The sequence below is a fragment of the Oreochromis aureus genome, linkage group 17 (genome assembly GCF_013358895.1).
Source record: "Oreochromis aureus strain Israel breed Guangdong linkage group 17, ZZ_aureus, whole genome shotgun sequence".
In the NCBI taxonomy this organism is placed as follows: domain Eukaryota; kingdom Metazoa; phylum Chordata; class Actinopteri; order Cichliformes; family Cichlidae; genus Oreochromis; species Oreochromis aureus.
In genome coordinates, this window is record NC_052958.1 from 81,214 (window position 1) to 102,254 (window position 21,041).

Sequence of the window (21,041 nt, forward strand, 5' to 3'; positions counted from 1 at the left end):
AAGGGAAGGGGGATGAGTGTAATAATAATAATAATAATAATAATAATGATAATAATGTACACTTTATTGATCCCCGTGGGGAAATTTTTCTCTGCATTGTGTGTGCATATCAGTGTATATGTATGTGTGTGCGTGTCCAGAGTTCAGCTGAGACAGTGTCCTTCGCCCTGCCAGGCTAAGTTAACAGTCTTCTAGCCAACCCAGGTGGCCTTGCATGGGATGGGAGGAACAGTCTAAACACAGTCGTTATCAGGGAGTTTTTGTTCGGCTCCAGCCTTGAGCCCACAGCTGGCGCCCGGGTGGCCCACAGCTGACAGATCACGAAGAGTAAGAATAAACGGGATTCTGTCTGACCCAGTGTTCTCCTCCACAGGTTCTCCTCAAGGGTGCGTCTTATCGCCCTTATTATTCATTCTCTATACAAACATGTCAGAGCAGACATGAAAACAGGGCCATCATTAAATATGCAGATGACTCTGTTATTGTCAGCTTACTGAAAGAGGGTGAAACTGGCCACGGTCCAGTCATTGATGACTTTGTTCAGTGGTGTGAGGAGTTTTATCTCCAGTTGAACATATCTAAAACAAAAGATATGGTTATTGATTTTAGGAAACAACAAAATGAGCACGGAGTCACTTTAATTAAAGGTCAGAAAATAGAGCAAGTACAATCATATAAATATCTTGGGACCATAATCAATGAAAAACTGAACTTTGATCAGAATTGCAAATCAGTTTGTAAAAAGGGTCACCAGCACCTCTATTGCCTCAGGAAACTTGCTCATTTCCACATTGACCGAAAAATTTTAACTTTGTTTTATCGTTCTTTTATTGAGTCTGTTTTATCCTTTTGTTTGGTGGCATGGTTCGGTCAGACCTCTGTCACAGAGAAAAACTCTCTAAATCAGATAGTGAGATGGTCCAGTCGTCTGATAGGTGAGCCACAGTCTTGTTTAGCCTCCCTGTACTCCAAGCAGGTACAGAGGATGGCTTTATCAATTCTTAAAAATGGTTGCCATCCTCTAAGGGGTGAATTTCAGCTTCTTTCCTCAGGACGGAGGTTTGTGTTTCCAAGATGCAGGACAAAGCGTTATAAAAACAGCTTTGTCCCTGTTGCTGTCACTGAATTAAATAAGAACTGTTTTTGAATCAAAACATTAAATTACTATTACTATATGCTACAGTGAGGTTTATATTTTTACTAGGTATGTGTGTTTTTGAAGGGATGCCAAATGCTATCATTTTTCTGTAAAGCAAATTTACCTTCCCTATGGGTATAAATAAAGTTACCTTGACCTTGATATATGCAATACATTTATAAAGTACCAACAGGTGTTTCTATATGTCACAAATGGTTATTGCAAAGACTGTTGGAAAGTTGAAATCTGCTTACTACACTACACTTACTACACTTCCAATTTCTTGCTGCGATCATTGTGTAATTTGGCCACGTTTTGGACATGTTAATAATGATATAATACACAGACACACACTGACATAAAGTGAGGTGTATAAATACACCAATAAAAAATGTTATGATATTTTTAAAACAAAATGCAATGGCCTGAAAATCTCAAAATCAATTTTTCATTTACAGTAGGACAGAAAACCAATAAATGCTTAAACTGAAACAATGCTTGAGAAAGCGTACAAGGCACACCGAAGTTAAATCAAACACATTTTAAATAGAAAAAATTAGAAAAATAAACGTGGCTAAAAAAAGTGTTTGGTTTTAAAAAGATATTTGCAGTCAACTTTTTTTTGGAACTGACATTATGCATAATTCCTGTTTTTATTTCCTTTTTTTGCTATTTTTTTGCTCTTAGTTTATTCCCATAAACTATAACTTTGCCGTTAAAATGGAGTCTATCATAGACACCTTTTTTTTTTTTTTTTTTTAATTCTAACTTTGCCAACTTTATTGTTTTCACTCAGGCCCACAGATAAAGGATATAGTTTGTCTGACCTATTATCTGTCTGTCTGTCTCTGACTCACAGTCACCTGTCTAGTTCTACACTCAGGGAGCTCCTCCACATCTGTAGCCCTTCATCAAACGAGCCTGCCTTATCACCAGCTATGTGAGTATTTGTGTGTGCATAGCTTTGCAGTGTATATATACCAGGTAAAGTAAGTATCGAACACTTCACCAATGTTCTATGTTAATATATTTCTAAAGGCGCTATTTACATGAATTTATCACCAAATGTTGGTAACAACCCATCAACTCCACACATTCCAAGAAATCAAACCATAGATTTCCAAGAATTAAGTTATTCCATCCGCTATAACGTAGTCTACCATTCGCTGCCTTGCTGTTTCGTTGATTTTTTGGGGGGCAATTTGCCATACTTTTTCTTCTTCCTTTTTTTTTTTGTAAACAGCCATTGTGTTCTGCATCCTGATTGGCTGTAGACAATTGTCAATCAATCTTGTGCCGTGTCTCCAGAATGCGTTCAGCTTGTCAAATTTACATAAATCTTGTGTGTGACTCTGAGGTGCTGTGCTGTATGAAGTTTTCTCTCCAACAAACACAATGTCGACGAAACATTTTGCACTGTCAAAGGCTCCTGCGGTTGCACCCAAAGGGCAGAGGAAGATGCTATCCATCGCACAAAAAGTTGGACTTCTGGACATGCTAGTTACCCTATTTTTCGGATTTTATGGTGCATTAAGCGAAACAAAACAGTCAGATAAGGCAAACTTTACTCAACTCATTCTTCTTGCTTCCTCCACTTCCGTACCATTGATTCATTAATGTTGAATCCTCTGGCAGCTGCTCTGTTCCCGTGTTGTTGGCCTGAAAACAGGGTTTGATCTTTGGTTTCATTCTATAATACTGGGCTTATTTTTCTACGAAGGTTTGAACTTTGAGAGTTTAAACAAGAGAGAAAAGTGTGAAAATGTTCATGCCTGTCTGAAAAACGTGTATAAAGGGTGTAGTGAGAGATTTTACCGCCTTAAAACATCTATAATAATTGTAAAAAATAAAGCTGTCACCTATTGCTTTTTATTTTTAGAATGTAACTCCCCATAATAAACGAGGGAACACTATATGTGTAATAATGTGAAAAGACACAGGGAGAAAGTATTGTACAGGAAGGTGCAAAAAGCCATGGAAATTCATGACATCAGCTGAAATCTATCAGTAATTAGAAAGCAGTCCTGCCACTTAGTGCAAATGAACATCAGCTGCTTCAGTTCCAACTGATGGCCTGTAAATGGTGCGACATTACCAAGGTGTTGCACAAGAAACATCTCACGACGGGTAAAACCGCTGAGCTCTCCTATGACCTTCACAACATGCTGATGGCATTGTTACAGAAGAAATGATTAAACACTGAATGTCCCATTGAGCAGTGTTGGATCTATAACTGGGAAGTGGGAAGACATCATTTCACCATAAACTGGCTGTGACCAGATCCTCCCAGCCATATTTCAGACAGAGGAGTGAATAGAACTCTCAGTTATCCAAGAGCCAAGGAGCACTTGTGGAGAGCTGCAGAAATACCTGGAATCCGCAGGTAATGACTGGTCTTGTTTTAAAGAAAACAATAAGTGATGCAGTCAAGTGCCTTGGCAAGTATGCACACCCACCACGCAAAAGCAACCTTTAAAGTTTGTTGAGCAACATTTAAATAAGCCTGTGAAATCCTAGAAGAATGGTCTGGTAAACTCTGAACTCTTTGCCATAATACACGCCATGTTTGCAGATCAAAAATAACCAAAAACACAACATCAAAAGAAAAGTTTGGAGGTGTGGGGCTGTTTTTCAGAATATGACACTGGCATGGTTCATATAATTGAAGGAAGGATGAATGGAAATGATTACACATAATTTATGGTTTAATGTCTTTGTGTGTGTGGTCTGGACAGGCTGTTTCCAACATTTGATGAGAATTCCATGTCACCTTTAGAAAGATATTTACGTAAAAAATTGGTGATATGTTCAATACCTTTTTTTTTACCTGCTGTAGACTCACAATCCCTGGAAAGACTTTAAAAAGGAGTGGCTTGCTGAGATGTTTCTCTCCTCTATCCTGCAGGTAGTGATCATCGTGTCTTTCAGGCTTTGGCTGATGGGAGGATCCATGCCGCTTTTTTCTGAACAAGACAATCCCGCGTCCTTTTCACCTCATTTTCTCACCAGGTCAGTATCACACGCAGATAGACAGAAGAATGTGGTATTGAACATTTTGTCCTAAAAAGTCTTCTAATATCCATATAACTTGTTTCTAACATTGAAATATTGTCCAGTAAGCCATAAATACATACATATGGTTTTTATATCAGTGGTGGACGGGAGTGGAGGTCTGGAGCTACTGAACTGTCTGATACACGGGGAAAAACAATCCGATGTGTCCAGGCAGCCGATTTATGCTACATCATTGATTTATGACAAGCCACTTACAAAAATGAACAATAGGAGCGTTAACTAACCCTGATCCTCTTTGGCATTTTTTGTTCATTGTGTTTAAGTAGCCACTAATGATAAGACTTACCATTAGTGAAAAAGACAAGATTGGAAATAAATAGAAAATAAAACACTTAAGAAGACATAAAAATAAACATTCGATATAGGAATCCTGGCACTGCAAGGAGATCAAAAGGAGGGATAAAGAAAATTAAAAATGAAAAGCAGATCAACAAGTCATCAATAATTAAATATAAAATAATAATTAAAAGTGATAATTCAATTCAATACAATTTTATTTATATAGCGCCAAATCACAACAGCAGTCGCCTCAAGCCGCTTTATAATTTGCAGTAGATCGTACAATAATAGATTCAGAGAAAAACCCAACAATCATATGACCCCCTATGAGCAAGCACTTTGACGACAGTGGGAAGGAAAAACTCCCTTTTAACAGGAAGAAACCTCTGGCAGAACCAGGCTCAGGGAGGGGAGGGGCGGGGCCATCTGCTGCGACCGGTTGGGGTGAGAGAAGGAAGACAGGATAAAGACATGCTGTGGAAAAGAGACAGAGATTAATAACAGATATGATTCAATGCAGAGAGGTCTATTAACACATAGTGAGTGAGAAAGGTGACTGGAAAGGAAAAACTCAATGCATCATGGGAATCCCCGCAGCCTCACGCCTATTGCAGCATAACTAAGGGAGGATTCAGGGTCACCTGGTCCCAGCCCTAACTATATGCTTTAGCAAAAGGAAAGTTTGAAGCCTAATCTTGAAAGTAGAGATAGTGTCTGTCTCCTGAATCCAAACTGGAAGCTGGTTCCACAGAAGAGGGGCCTGAAAACTGAAGGCTCTGCCTCCCATTCTACTTTTAAATACTCTAGGAACAACAAGTAGGCCTGCAGTGTGAGAGCGAAGTGCTCTAATAGGGTGATATGGTACTACAAGGTCATTAAGATAAGATGGGGCCTGATTATTTAAGACCTTGTATGTGAGGAGCAGGATTTTGAATTCAATTCTGGATTTAACAGGAAGCCAATGAAGGGAAGCCAATACAGGAGAAATCTGCTCTCTCTTTCTAGTCCCTGTCAGGACTCTTGCTGCAGCATTTTGGATTAACTGAAGGCTTTTCAGGGAGTTTTTAGGACATCCTGATAATAATGAATTACAGTAGTCCAGCCTGGAAGTAATGAATGCATGAACTAGTTTTTCAGCGTCACTCTGAGACAGGATATTTCTAATTTTAGAGATGTTGCGCAAATGGAAGAAAGCAGTCTTACATACTTGTTTAATATGTGCATTGAAGGACATGTCCTGGTCAAAAATGACTCCAAGGTTCCTCACAGCATTACTGGAGGCCAAGGTAATGCCATCCAGAGTAAGAATCTGCTTAGATACCATATTTCTAAGATTTTCAGGGCCGAGTACAATAACCTCAGTTTGATCTGAATTAAGAAGCAGAAAGTTAGCGGCCATCCAGGTCTTTATGTCTTTAAGACATTCCTGCAGTTTAACTAATTGGTGTGTGTTACCTGGCTTCATGGATAGATAGAGCTGGGTGTCATATGCATAGCAGTGAAAATTTATGCTATGTCTTCTAATGATACTGCCTAAGGGAAGCATGTATAATGTAAACAGAATTGGTCCTAGCACTGAACCCTGTGGAACACCATAATTGACCTTAGTGTGTGAAGAGGACTCTCCATTTACATGTACAAACTGGAGTTTCTATTAGATAGATATGATACAAACCACTGCAGTGCAGTACCTGTAATACCTACAGCATGTTCTAATCGCTCTAATAGGATATTATGGTCGACAGTATCGAACGCTGCACTGAGGTCTAGCAGGACAAGCACAGAGATGAGTCCACTGTCAGAGGCCATAAGAAGATCATTTGTAACCTTCACTAAAGCTGTTTCTGTGCTGTGATGAGCTCTGAAACCTGACTGAAACTCTTCAAATAAGCCATTCCTCTGCAGATGATCTGTTAGCTGTTTGACAACTACTCTTTCAAGGATGTTTGATATGAAAGGAAGGTTGGAGATTGACCTATAATTAGCTAAGACTGCTGGGTCTAGAGATGCTTTTTGAGTAAAGGTTTAACTACAGCCAGCTTGAAGGCCTGTGGTACATAGCCGATTATTAGAGATAGGTTGATCATATTTAAGATTGAAGCATTAATTAATGGCAGGACTTCTTTGAGCAGTTTTGTAGGAATGGGGTCTAAAAGACACGTTGATGGTTTGGAGGAAGTAATTATTGAAGTTAACTCAATGGTACTAAAAGTAGCTGTAGATAATATTACATCTGTGGGATGATTATTGGTAATTTTTTCTCTAATGATAAAAATTTTATTTGTGAACAAGTTCATGAAGTCATTACTAGTTAACGTTAAAGGGATTGTTGGCTCAGTAGAGCTCTGACTGTTTGTCAGCCTGGCTACAGTGCTGAAGAGAAACCTGGGGTTGTTCTTATTTTCTTCAATCAGTGACGAATAGTAAGATGTTCTGGCTTTGCGGAGGGCTTTCTTATAAAGCAGCAAACTATTTCTCCAGGCTAAATGATGATCCTCTAAATTTGTGACACGCCATTTCCTCTCCAGCTTACGAGTTATCTGCTTTAGGCTACGTGTTTGAGAATTATACCACGGAGTCAGGTACTTCTGATTTGAGGCCTTAGTTTTCACAGGAGCTACAGTATCCAGAGTCGCATGCGTAGTGAGGAGGTAAAATTATTAACAAGATAATCGACCTCTGTTGGAGTAGCGTTCAGATAGCTGCTCTGCTCTATGTTGGTACAGGGCATTGAAGATGATAACAGTGGGTGGATTACATTCTTAAACTTAGTTACAGCACTTTCAGAAAGACATCTACTGTGATAAAGTCTACTCTCCACTGCTGTGTAATCAATTATTGTAAATGTGAATGTTATCAGGAAATGATCAGACAGCAGAGGGTTTTCAGGAAACACTGTTAAATGTTCAGTTTCTATGCCATATGTTAAAACAAGATCTAGAGTGTGATTAAAGTGGTGGGTGGGTTCTTTTACATTTTGAGAGAAGCCAATTGAGTCTAATAACAGATTAAATGCCATGTTGAGGCTGTCATTTTAGCATCTACATGGATGTTAAAATCACCCTCAATAATTATTTTATCTGAGCTGAGCACTAAATCAGATAAAAGTCTGAGAAATCAGAGAGAAACTCTGTGTAAGGCCCAGGTGGACGATAGATGATAACAAGTAAGACTGGTTTCTGAGTTTTACAGCTGGGGTGGACGAGGCTAAGCATCAGGCTTTCAAATGAATTAAAAGTCTGTCTTGGTCTTTCGTTAATTAATAGGCTGGTGTGAAAAATTGCTGCCACACCGCCCCCGGGCCTGTGCTTCGAGGTTTCTGGTGGTTAGAATGACTCGGGGTGTTGATTCATTTAAACTAACATACTCATCCTGCTGCAACCAGGTTTCTGTAAGGCAGAGTAAATCGATTTGTTGATCAATTATTAAGTCATGTACTAACAGAGACTTGGAGGAGAGAGACCTAATATTTAATAATCCACATTTCACTGTTTTACTCTTTGGTTCAGATGTGGATACTGTGTTGTTCTTTCTTTGTGATTTTTTATGTTTAAGTTGTTTGTTGCTGGTTTTAGTTTGTTTTTGTCATTTTGGGAGCTGACACAGTCTCAGTGGAGATGGGTTTTGGGGGTAGCAGGAGGAGAGAAGCTGCAGAGAGGCGTGTAAGACTGCAACTCTGCTTCCTGGTCCCAACTCTGGATAGTCATATTTTGGGGGTTAATAAATTGGTCCATATTTCTAGAAATGAGAGCTGCTCCATCCAAAGTGGGATGGATGCCGCCTCCTAACAAGACCAGGTTTCCTCCAGAAGGTTTGCCAATTATCTATGAAGCCCACATCGCTTTCTGGGACACCACTCAGACAGACAGCAATTTAAGGAGAACATGCGGCTAAACATGTCACTCCTGGTCTGATTGGGGAGGGGACCAGAGAAAACTACAGAGTCCCACATTGTTTTGGCAAAGTTACACACCGATTCAATATTGATTTTAGTGACCTCCGATTGGCGTAACCGGGTGTCATTGCTGCCAACGTGAATTATGATCTTACTGTATTTACGTTTACCCTTAGCCAGCAGTTTTAAATTTCCTTCAATGTCGCCTGCTCTGGCCCCTGGAAGACAATTGACTATGGTTGTCGGTGTCTCTAGCTTCACATGTCTGAGAACAGAATCACCAATTACCAGAGTTTGACCCCGGGTGTGTCGCCGAGTGGGGAAAAACGTTTGACACATGAACAGGTTGGTGGTGTACCTGGGGCTTCTGTTTAGGACTATGCTTCCTCCTCACCATCACCCCGCCGCCCTCTTTCCCCAGCTGCTTGGGGTCTGCCGGGGAACAGCTAGCGGGGCCTGCGCTATCTTCGGCTGCACCAGCTACAGGGGCCTGGCTAGCTACGGGTGAATGAAGGGTGCGAAGCCGAGTCTCCAATTCAGTAATCCTGGCCTCCAGAGCTGCAAATATGCTACATTTGTTACAGGTATCATTACTGCTAAAGGAGGCCGAGGAGTAACTAAACATCTGACACAATGAGCAGGAAAGTGCAGGAGGGACAGGTGAAGTAGCCATGCTGCTAACGAGTCGGCTACGAGCTAAGCTAAGTTAGCGAAACAGTACAGAGACGGTGAGTGAATACTTTGGCTATAAATTAGGTAGTGACAACACAGAAAGTGTGCTTCAGATGAAAGACTTGAAGATTATACTATAAAAAAGGAATGTATTTAAAAGTTTTTAATTAAATTGCTAAGCAGATAAGCTACTCAAAAAACACCACTGTGTTTGAGCAGGAACAGGAAGTGATACTCTAGCGCAGAGAGAGCGAACACCAAGTGACAGTGCCACACCAACATCTTAAGGACACACTGCCTCCACAAAACCACCTACAGCCTGAAAAATGGAACTCATCCCTCTCATCAACTGTTCTTGCTGCTGCCATTGAAAAGATTCTACAGATCCTCCAGAGCCCACACTACAAGGCTGAAAATGTCACTTTTTCCCCAAGAGCCATCATTTAACTCTGAAAAAGGCCCTAGCCCATAACTACCACAGTCTGCCTCGTAATAATCTCAGGACCACAGAACTATCATATATACATACCATATGTAGTACCTCATAACTGCATGTGCAATCGTACACACAAGAACTCCACTCCTTCTGCAGATATCAGTGTGGCTGGTTCTGTCTCAGGAGTGTGGGCTTGTAGAGATCGACCAGTTAAGCCTGAGCCAGAGGTTTGATCTGTTTAGCCTGCCTAATGACTAACTGATTGTTCTACTGTTTTCTAGGCTCCCTGTCATTCATAGGCCCTTAGAATCAGCACCCCTGTGTGTAGGAATGAGTGTGTCGGCTTACTTGATGTCATTTTATTTTTGGTGTACACAGTAAATGTACTTGTACTTGTCTGGGTGGCAATAAAGCATCCCAAATTCTGAACTGACCTTTCTAAATCTCCCAAGCTGAATTTGCATGCTTATTTAGGCCGAGGTGGTTGTCACAGAATATGCCAAGGTTGGCTTTACTTTATAGACAAGAAGCTCAGGAGTGTTGCCATCTGACATTTAATGTCTTGAATAGAGATGGACCGATCCAATATTACGTATCGGTATCAGTCCGACACTGACCTAAATTACTGGATCGGATATCGGAGAGAAATAAAAAATGTAATCCGATCCGAAGTATCACAAAAGCACCTCACAAAACACGCTACTTGGCGTAACCCAGCTCGGCGCATCGGAGCAGTATGTGTCACGTGATAGAGCGGCTGTTGTCTGCGAGACCTGTCGGCGGTCTGTTGGAGCATTTGGATCCTCGCTACATGCTTCCTAACCGCGGCATTTCATCTCGGAGAAAACTATCCCAGAGAAGTAAAGCAAGGGTGTAAGTTCATCCCTGAATGTTTGCATAGTATTTCCACGTTAACCTTAACAACTGATATATGGAGCCACAGCTGGACTGGCCGTCGGAGTTCCATATTAGAATAGAATAGAATAGCCTTTATTGTCATTGTACAGGGTACAACGAAATTGGAGTGCCACTCCCTTGGTGCAAAATGCAATAATAAATATAAATGTAAAATATAAAAGGTACAATAAAACAAACGTAAGTACTTCCAAAAGTAAGTATGATATTTACAGGATAGCAGCATTAATATAATGACAGTATGAATAGCAGCATAATATAATGACAGTGACAGTATGGTATGGCTAAGCAGGTTCAATTGTTTTTGTGCTTATTTACAACGGTGATAGCTCTGGGAAAGAAGCTATCCCTGAATCTGTTTGTCCTGGTTTTATGTGACCTGTACCGTCGGCCTGACGGTAATAGTTCAAACAGTTGATTGCTGGGGTGAGAATGGTCCTTGATGATATTGCCAGCTCTGCTGAGGTACCGAGAGTTTGCAATGACCTCCAGGCTGGGCAGAGAGCAGCCAGTGATCTTCTGGGCTGTGTTGATGACCCTCTGCAGTGCTTTCCTGTCTGCAGCTGAGCACCCTGCATACCATGTTGTTATGCCGTACGTTAGGATGCTCTCTATGGTGGCTCTGTAGAATGTCACCAGCAGCCTCTCCTCCAGGTTGTTCCTCCTGAGCACTCTCAGAAAGTGGAGACGCTGCTGGGCCTTTTTTACCACCGCCGTGGTATTTGCAGTCCAGGAGAGATCATGAGAGATCTGCACGCCCAGAAACCTCATGGAGTGTACCCTCTCCACACGGTTCCCGTGAATGTAAAGTGGGGCCGGGTCTGCTCTGACCTTCCTGAAGTCCAAGATGAGTTCTTTAGTTTTCGTGGTGTTCAGTTGGAGGTTGTTAACTGAACACCACTCAGTCAGTCTGTTGACCTCATCTCTGTAGTCCGACTCATCCCCCCTTGAGATGAGTCCAACCACAGTGGTGTCGTCCGTAAACTTTATGATGGTGTTTGAGAGATGGGTAGGGGAGCAGTCGGATGTGTAGAGCGTAAACAGGAGGGGACTCAGAACACATCCTTGTGGAGACCCGGTGCTGAGTGTGATGGTGCTGGACAGGTGGGGCCGAGTCTGACAGACTGTGGTCTGTTTGTCAGGAAGTCCTTGATCCAGAGGCAGATGGGGTGGAGAGTCCCAGGTGAGACAGTTTCTGGACCAGGATCTCCGGGATGATATGATTGAATGCTGAGCTGAAGTCCAGAAAGAGCATTCTCACATAGCTTCCTCTGTGCTCCAGGTGACTCAGCGCAGTGTGGAGCGCTATGGTGATAGCGTCCTCGGTGGATCGATTAGTCCTGTAGGCAAATTGGTGGGGGTCCAAAGTGGGAGGCAGACTGGCCCTGATGTGCTGACAGACCAGTCTCTCAAAGCACTTCATCACTACAGGCGTAAGTGCAACAGGCCTGTAGTGAGGTGAAATATTGAGGTGAAAAGGAAGCGATTTGTCCTGTACTTCAGCTAGAATTAAAAAATAGACACAAAGCTGGAGTTACTCTGTCTTTGCTGCGCAGTTGCATCTACCTCTCTCATTCACTCCCCCTCCCTCTCCTGGTATTACTTCAAACATGAAACTGATCAATGATCAGCTGATCGACTTTTCTGCCGCAAGTCCCGTCTTTCTTGTTTGTTTATCGCCCACTTTGCGCTGGAAAGAGGAGACCAGCGGATAAACAACAGCAGCACGTTTAAGCTTGATAAGCTGTTGTTAGAATGTATTTAATATTACTTTCTAGTATCAGCTGATGTTTGCTGGAGCCACAGCTGTAAAGCTGCTGGTCATGATGTCGGTTTGGATATGAGGTGAGAGGGAAACATGCAGATGAAACCAGGAGATGTCCTTACTGAATCATCAGAGCTGAACAGGTGATGGAGAAACAGGTTTACCTTTTAGGTCACATGAATGAGTTGAAGGGAAGTTATGAGCTGTTTCTGAGAGACAAATAACACCAGGATCCTTTTCTATGTAGCTGACAGCTGGTAACTGTGCAGGGGCGGGTCTAGCAAAGTTTTGTCGGGGGCCAGGTTGGGCATTAACAGGGAAAGGGGGCACAAAGAAATTCTTTTCTTTGTTATGTCATTTAAAAACTTTGAATAAATAATTATCTGAATCTTACAACAAAAGTGGTCATCTGATTAAATGTATAGAAATCCATTATTGTATATAGTAACTAATAAGTCTAATATACAGCCTAGTAAGCTATAGTAGTTTTTCCTTTGGTAAGATACCATCTGTGCAGTCTGCAATTCTGTTGAAGAGAGATGTTGAATCTATTTAATTATTGTAGAAAAATAATAGATTTCTGTGCATTTGTTTTACACTTGCATTAAATTAAAGTTGATTACATCGATTAAGGGCGGAGGGTGGTTCCCTAATATTTTTGCTGGGAGTTTGCAACCCTATTAGTTAAGTACTCTTTAAAATACCAGAATAGGGAGGATGGTGTAGGTTTAAATTTATTAGATTGATCAGTGTCGCTGAACTATAAAATGTTTTGGGTGCAGTGTATTTTTTGCATACAGGTATAACAGAATAGCTTCAGTCTCTTGTTTTTTAAAACTTTAGTATGAACTTATACAAAGTGCAGCAAGATATTTATAAAAAACAGTTTTATTGATTACAAAATACGCTATATCGGCTTCATATCGGTATCGGCAGATATCCAAATTTATGATATCGGAATCGGTATCGGACATTAAAAAGTGGTATCGTGCCATCTCTAGCCTTGAATACAGTCGTTTAGTAAACGGAGTTCACAGATGTACAGATGTGTGGCATCTGCATAGGAATGAAAACTCACTATACCTGTGGATAACTGTGGTCTCTACACGTGTGGCAGCTTTTAATTGTACCTAGATTAAAAGTGCACTAGACTCTCACTATACTCAAAAGGACTGTAGATCAAACCCCTGAGCCTCCTGTAGCTTAGATCAATGCACCATTGTACACAATGTAGACTCACACACATTGAAGTGTGACTTTATCAAACCTGATATTGTATATTGTAGTAGAAGGTAATACAGCGTATGATCTGCCGTTAGTACAGCAGCAGTGAAAACAGCTCTCCTCTCCCTCTGACTTTATAACAGATTCTCATATTCCTTGCTCTCTCCTTCCTGTTTGAGTTGATTTTCTACACTCAGTATTTCAGCTCCCTGATGTCTAGCTGAGCTTCCACTCTTCCCTCTCTCCCTCGTCTTTGTGTTTGTCATGGTATCTTTGTTCCACCATCCTGGTCTTGTCTTGGCATTTGACACTAGCTGTGTAAAGCAGATGGAAATGTAAAGGTTGAGATATGGTTGGACAGGAGGCCTGGTGTGTGTGTGTGTGTGTGTGTGTGTACATCCTTGAGTTATATTTATAAATTCCAGTTTCATCTGAGGTGCAGTAGCGATAATCCATCATGTTAGTTGTTGGGTCTGTGTTTCCACAAGCCCCGCTGGTTTAGAGACTTATTCATCATGAAGAAAACAAGACAGTCAGCGATCGATCGATTTACTTGCAAGGGAGGCCTCGTTGGTGTCTACCACGAAAATGACCACGAAAAAATCCGGCCTCCTCTCGCTGCCTTTTATTGGGAAAACAGTTCACACAATACACATTACAGCAAGGCAACGCCCACATGGTTCTAAGACAAGGCATTGTATGTATATGTGTGAACTTCTGTATGTATGTAAGAATGTGTGTGTGTGTGACCTCCTGCTAGGTAGGAAGCTTACTGTCAATAGAATGTCAATATAATGTCAGTATAGTCTTTTAATTATATAGGTTTACTTATGGTAGAATGCTGCATGTAATCATTTGTGTTTAGAAGTATGTAGTTGATAGTATATTGAAAGAATGTCTCATCCTAGGAGGTTTGTGTGCATTTCCAGGGTGTTCTGGCATTCAAACCCACATCCTGGGAGCATGGGAGAGGTCATACCTTGTCTTATTGTTTTATGATAGGATAAACGTATCTATGCCTGTTTTAGGCTAAGTGCATTTTGTTTAGATGAACTGCTGGACTTCCAGGCCAGCAGGTTTAGGGAAGTCATATATGGGGTCATGCTTTGACCCCCCCCCCCCACACACACACACACACACACACACACACACACACACACACACACACACACACACACATATATACACACCTAAACATCCACATTCCAATGTAAGGAACAAACACCCACTGATGTATAAATAAAGGCCAGGGCAGTCTCAGAGCGCGTGTCACAGAGCCCTCACTCTCACTGCGGGTGCTCTGTGCCGCCCTTGTATACAAGTAAAACTGTGTTTCTCCTCTCTGATTCTCAACTGAAGAAGTGTTTTAGAATAAATCTCCTGACACTTACATCAAACATCAAACAGACCTTCACAAGGATGTTGCCTGTGATAATAGACTACAGCCCCCCACCCAGAACCTCGAGAATCTGGGGAGGGGGACAAAAGGAAATTCCTTTCATCACAGAGTTAAAACAATGTAGAGATGGTAAGCATAAACATGACAACATTTAACAATTCACTCTAACATTAGTGATGCCCTGCCAGTCCATTTGTATTTCATCACAACAGCATTCTGACTGTCATTATCTTTTTATACATACACGTGTGTGAGAGAGCGAGACAGAGAGAGAGAGATGACTGTTTCAGTTTGATGGATGACAGTAACCATACATAATTTTACAGGAGTGTCACATGTCCTCACCATCCAGTGGTGTCTGAACTCTACTGTAATGGGATACAGACACACGTAGCTATAAAAAAACAGAACAGTACTTATTCTGTCATTTTACTCTATGACTGAATTTGCCACTTACTGAGGCAGTGTTAAGTAAAAAATAAACTGCCTTAAATTTATTTAGTCGTTCATTTTGTTAATTTGATATTGCATGAGAAATACATCAGAGAGTGGTTTAACAGAAATGTCCTTGGTCTGAACCAGTGTGGTAATGTTTGTTGTATTGTTTTCTTCTCTGGCAGCTTTGCCGTCGTCATCTGAATGCACTGTTGTGCCAAAGATAGTGGGGATGAGTTTTGTGTTACGTCGCACCCATCTGACTGATGGCTGTTGTGTTCGTTTTCTTTTCTTAAAGACTGTAACTCCACCAGTGCCCCCTCCAATATCTCTTCTCTTCCAAAAAGAAAGAGGAGACATTTTCTTAAAGGAAGTGCAGGAGACTATCTTTTAAAAGATTTAATTTGCTTCAGCAGTTGAAATTACAAGTTAGAGCGCTGGACCTTGATGTGAACCAGCGGTGTGCTTCACAAGAAGGATGGAAGCGGACAATACAGTTTTATACTACAACAAAAACAAATATTATTATTATTGTTCTGACTTCTTCTGAGAAGGGACGTGGCGATTCTGCCGTCTCCCCTGCGGATCTTCTCCTCCACTTTGTCCACGTCTGACCTCATCGAGCATCTGCTCGTTTTCTGGAAAAAGACACAGAGGAAAAACACCTCCCTAACCTTGCTGCATTAATATTATCTAACAATTCACAGAAAATTGATTCTGTTTATTATCCAAGTCTGGGACATTCTGTTCGGACTCTCTTGGCCCAGAAAACATCACCCTGACTCCGTACATATGATGTGTAGGCATGTTTGCAACCCCTTCTGCAACATGTCAGTCTCATTAATTCTATTCAATCATAGCGCTGAATCGATGCTTTTGACCTTTATTACATGAAGTGTCAACTCTTTGTGAGCTCATAGCAATGTGTATGTAAAATCACAAAAACAACTTTATTTAATCATTTTATTCCTAACATGGTCCCAGTTTTCCAAAGTTTTTTGCAGCTTATATCAGTAGAAAAATGGTTGATGTCATGGATTTTAAAGTCAGTGAACAGTCCAGTCTTGTATGTTAAAAGGTGGTTTATAACTTTTATTTAGCTGATCCAAGGCTTGGATCAGCTAGGCTGGGTTATCAAAATGAAACAACTGTTGGTCAGACAAAGCTAGCATTATCCTGAACTCCTCACCCCGAGTTGTGAAAATCTGCAAGAAAAAAATCCATAATTAGGACTCCTCCACTGTGTCTGGACAAATTTGATCAGCTCTACGTCACTACTGAAATGATGTTCATTTCCTGCTGTCTAATACAGTCCATGCCTCAGCATGTAGGAGCTTTTTACTGACAGTAAGGCTCTGCACATATTATGAGAGAATACCTGTGTATGAATGAGAGGGAGACCAGTGGAAAATGAAATTGAAGGAGTAGAGATGGTGAAGGTAGATGGGTTTAAATACCTTGGGTCAACCATCCAAAGCAACAGAGTGAGATGAAGAAAGGGGTGTAGGGTGGAGTGTCGGATGATTTGTGAGAAAAGGATAAGCAGCAAGAATGAAAATGAAACTTCAAAATATGCTAGTGCTCCACACTACTGCAATGATGCATGGTTTGGAGATGTTTAGATTTTCATTGGCAGTGACCACAATGGACAGGATTAGAAATGACTATCTGTTAGGATGCCTGGGTCGCTGACCCAGAGTTTTGAGTTTATTATATTATTTATCATTTCTAGTCTTTGGTTTCTTTGTTAGAGTTCTGTCTTATGGTTTATGTCTCTGTGTTCTCTAGTTGCTCTGTCTCCCCTGTCAGCTGTATCCCCTTATCAAGTTCGCGTCTCTGTTATGTTTCCTGTTTTACTTGGAAAGTCCGTGTCTCATGTAAATGTATCTGGTTTTTCTTCCTTTGTCTCATTAGGTCTGATTTGCCCCAGCTGTGTTTCCCTCCTGTTACCCATTCCCTGATTGCTCTCTCTGTGTATTTAAGCCCTGTGTTTCTCTGTGTCCGTGTCGCGATCTACTCTTATCTACCCTCAATCATGCTGTGTGTTTTGTTTTCCTGCCTGCATTAATGTTTGTACTTTGGAAGTTTGTTACTTTGAGTTCAGCATTAAAGCTGTTTTGAGTTCACGTTTCGTTTCCGTGAGTCTGCACTTTGGGTCCTTTTCCTGCCTGCACACAGCCGTTTCTTAACAGTATCAGAGGGACTGCTCGGGTTGAGCCATTTGGAAACAAAATTAAAAAGGGAAAGCTTGAATAGAATGCCTTTATTGTCACTATAGAGATGTACAATGAGTTATCAGAGGGATAGTGGATCTCCTGGCCAAACGATCTTGATGATGGAGCTGCCAGACGAGGAGATTCATGGGTGTAGTGACACCCACAGCTGCTTGGGTGACAGAAGAGAATGGGTGATAGGATGATCATGCTGTGGTGATCCCTAAAGAAAGCATCTGAAAGAAGAAACGCTGATTAAGGAAGCACCTTGTCCTTCGTACTCGTAGTCATCTTTTTTAAATGAAAGTATGAAAAGTATAACATTTACAATCTTTAATGGACTTTTGACATGCGGAATAAGACAAAATATGACTGATAAAGTAATGCAAAACACAACTTTACAGAACTTTAAAGGGATTTTGAACATTTGCTCCAAATCCCATGTCATCTTTAAGCTGTGAGGTGCCTACCACAGAACGGCAGGCCTGTATCAGTGAAACAGCTAAAAGTGATGCTTTACACCTGAAATCTGCATCCTCTCAGCAAAATATGACCTCATGACTCATTTCCCTTGTGCTTTTCGTCTTATGACAACGTTATGGACACAAGTGAACCCCTAAGTGCGGCATTACATCACAATGGCACTGTATGAAAAAGGTGATGTCAAATTGATGTCTCTTTTGTTTTTTGCCAGCTGCTGTTTTTGCCGGTTGTGCATCTCCTGATTTATTTATTTTTTTAGGGGGAAACAAGACTAAAATTTTTCTGCTCTCAGTTTTTTGTCTCTCTCTCCACCTATCAGTCTCTTTAATAGCAAATCTGAACAGCACTGTGGAAAACAAAAGAGAGCAGGAAGAGGAGGACCAATGCAAGGTCCTTTTTGTCTTCCTGACATGTTTTTTGCAGCAACCTGCTCAGGATGCAGTGCGGCTTGCGGCAATCATCTAATCATGCCTCTCCTATTTCACTTGCACGCCGAGACCTGGGAGAGGGAAGAGGAGCTGAGATAAAAGAGCTGCACCAGAGAAAGTTGCAGAGAAAGGAACAGTGTGAGCTAGCTGGCAACATCAGCGTGAAAAGTACTCTGAACAATTGTGTCCATGTATTTATGGGTGAATTAATACTTACGTGTATTACAGTGGTGCCCAACTGTCCAGCAGGACAATGTCAGTTCCATGAGCCAGGTGGCCGATGGAGGCACTGGTGGGGGAGGTAGGCGCCATGAAGCAGGAGCAAGGGGCAATGTACTGGCAGGAGCTTGACAAGCTGGAAGACCAGGCCGAGTGCCAGACAAAAGTGTTGGAAAACCTGGTCGCTCGGTCTGATTCCTCTGTGTCACCGCCGCCACTTCCCCGACCCCAATGGTAACGCTACACCAGATGGAGGAGGGAGACAACACGGTCTGGGACAGACATACAGTGTGCTGGTAAGGTACCAAGGAGGTAGACGCTGGGCTATGGTGGACTCAAACTGGCCCACCCTGGTTCACCTGGAGACATTGCTGGAAGCAGAGTGGGTGGAGGTTAGGTGTGTGCACTGGGATATTCATAAATATCCCATAGTGCCAGTGAAAATTAAATATAAGAGCAAAATGCATTGACTTAAGCCTGTGGTTAGGTCCAGCATGACACATCCCTTAATTCTGGAGACAAATGGACCTGCGTTTAGTGCATTATTGGGGGAATGTTTGAGAATGCCTTCACGACAAATAGGGACTTGTGATGTATGTGCTGCGAAGTCGTCCGACACTGACTCTGCACTCACCACCTTTACTGGAGGTCCCTTTTGAGCGCATTGGCATTGACCTCATCGGACCATTTTTCCAGAGTACACAGAGATATCGCTTTCTATTATTTCAGGTGGGTTATGCAACGTGAAGCAGTGCCACTGCACGCTTTTCTGCAAAAGAGTGAAGCGCAAGCATTGTTTCAGGTCATCTCTCGGAAGACATACTGAATGACGAGGGCACATCATTCTTGTCTCCCAAACTAAGAGAACTGTACGAATTACTGGGTGTTAAATCTGTTCGGACCAGCGTCTTACACTCTCAGACTGTCGGGTTGGTGGAGCAGCTGAACAAGACTTGAAAGTCTATGATTCATAAGTTTAGCCACCAAGATGGATGAAGTGGGATTGGTGGCTAGATCTTCAGTTCTTTGCAATGCGAGAGTTGTCTCAGGCCTCCACAAGATTTTCTCCCCTGTACTGCTTCTGCTGCTCCCTTCATACAGCCCAAAGTTACTTGCCAAGGGGCAAGGACCCACCGTGGTCACACGACGAGTGGAGGATGTTGACAATGAAGTGGTGTAGCTGGACAGTGGTGGAGCCACAACAATATATCACCTCAACCTTCTTAAAGCATGGAGAGAGGCTGAAAGGCTTCTTTTATGAGCCTGGTTAAGGAAAATTAATGGAAAAAGATGAACTGGAGCCAGAGGTGCTGAATTCAACCATTCCATTCTCATTCCATTGTGATGACCATCTCACACCATGTTGCTGCATTGCAACAGCGTTTTGCAGATGTGTTCTCCCCCTGCTCATAACTTGTCTGTCCTGCTTCTAGTAAGTTTTTATTTGGCAATATAGGTCATTTAGCAGTTTGTGCCTAATATCAGTGGTCCCCTGCTTCTCTAATAAAATATGGCCAAGTAGCTCTTGCTTTACTGTGACTTCTATGGTTCAGCCTTTGTGCTTTGCAGTGGGTTTTTTGTTGAGTGGGGCGCTGTGCTGGGTGTGGGTCTTGGGGGGAAAGATCTACAAACTGCAAATTGCTTACTAAGGGCTAGGTTGGAATTTTGCAATTTAAGAAACTGATTTGAAATTAAGGTGTTTGTTTTCAGGTATGTGGTTGTTTCACCAGATCAGAATGATTTAACAAAGGTGGTGGAAGTGTTACTGGTTAAAGATAAACAGGAAAAAGGTTTTATTACAATAGCTTGTATAGTTCAAGCAAGCTTGGAAGTCAGTATAATCACCTTGACTCCAAAACACATCCTGAGCTTTCTAAGTCAAGTTTTTGCAAGAAAAAAAGTCTTTAAGAAGTCTTCATGAATGTATTTCCAGGCCTCTTGAAGGACATTCCAAAATCCTCTTTACATGTGACAAGTGGCAATAAAGGCATTCTATTCAAGCTTTCCCAGAAGATGATCAAGATGATTCAAGACTCCTTTAATATTTTCGAGGTTTGTTCTCTGAGGAAGATGGTCTACAACTAATAGTGTCCATTTGGTGTGTGTGCGTACGTGTGTGTTTTAACCTAATATCGTTTTATTCCATTGGCAGTGTTTTGTTGTCACAATATAAAAAATGAAGCCGCTACCAATTAGATGCTTTCCAGGTGGTTTGTACGGTGGATCAAAATCTGATGGTTCTTTTCTCCATTCATAAATCCATAAACTTTAACGAGAGCCACAGCAACATGATGGAACCGTGTTTTAAAAACACTCATTAAATCCTTCTCAGCTACCAGAGACCATTTCTGGTTCTGGAGAGGATCATCCTCAGCCACCTCTGACCTCTGGTGAGCATGCTACTGGGTCCCGTACATTTCGCTCATAGTATTGGGGTCCATGATAAATATGCATAAAGGGCCAAT

General features: G+C 41.6%; 1 protein-coding gene across 1 annotated transcript in view; it reads left to right on the top strand.

Annotated features, from left to right (window-relative positions):
• The window catches only part of tmtc1 (transmembrane O-mannosyltransferase targeting cadherins 1), an 83,169-nt gene that overhangs the window by 19,347 nt on the left and 42,781 nt on the right, over positions 1 to 21,041 (top strand). The window contains 3 exon segments of the mRNA XM_039601018.1: positions 1,998 to 2,040; positions 2,043 to 2,078; positions 4,044 to 4,147. Coding sequence (XP_039456952.1) covers positions 1,998 to 2,040; positions 2,043 to 2,078; positions 4,044 to 4,147 — 183 coding nt within the window.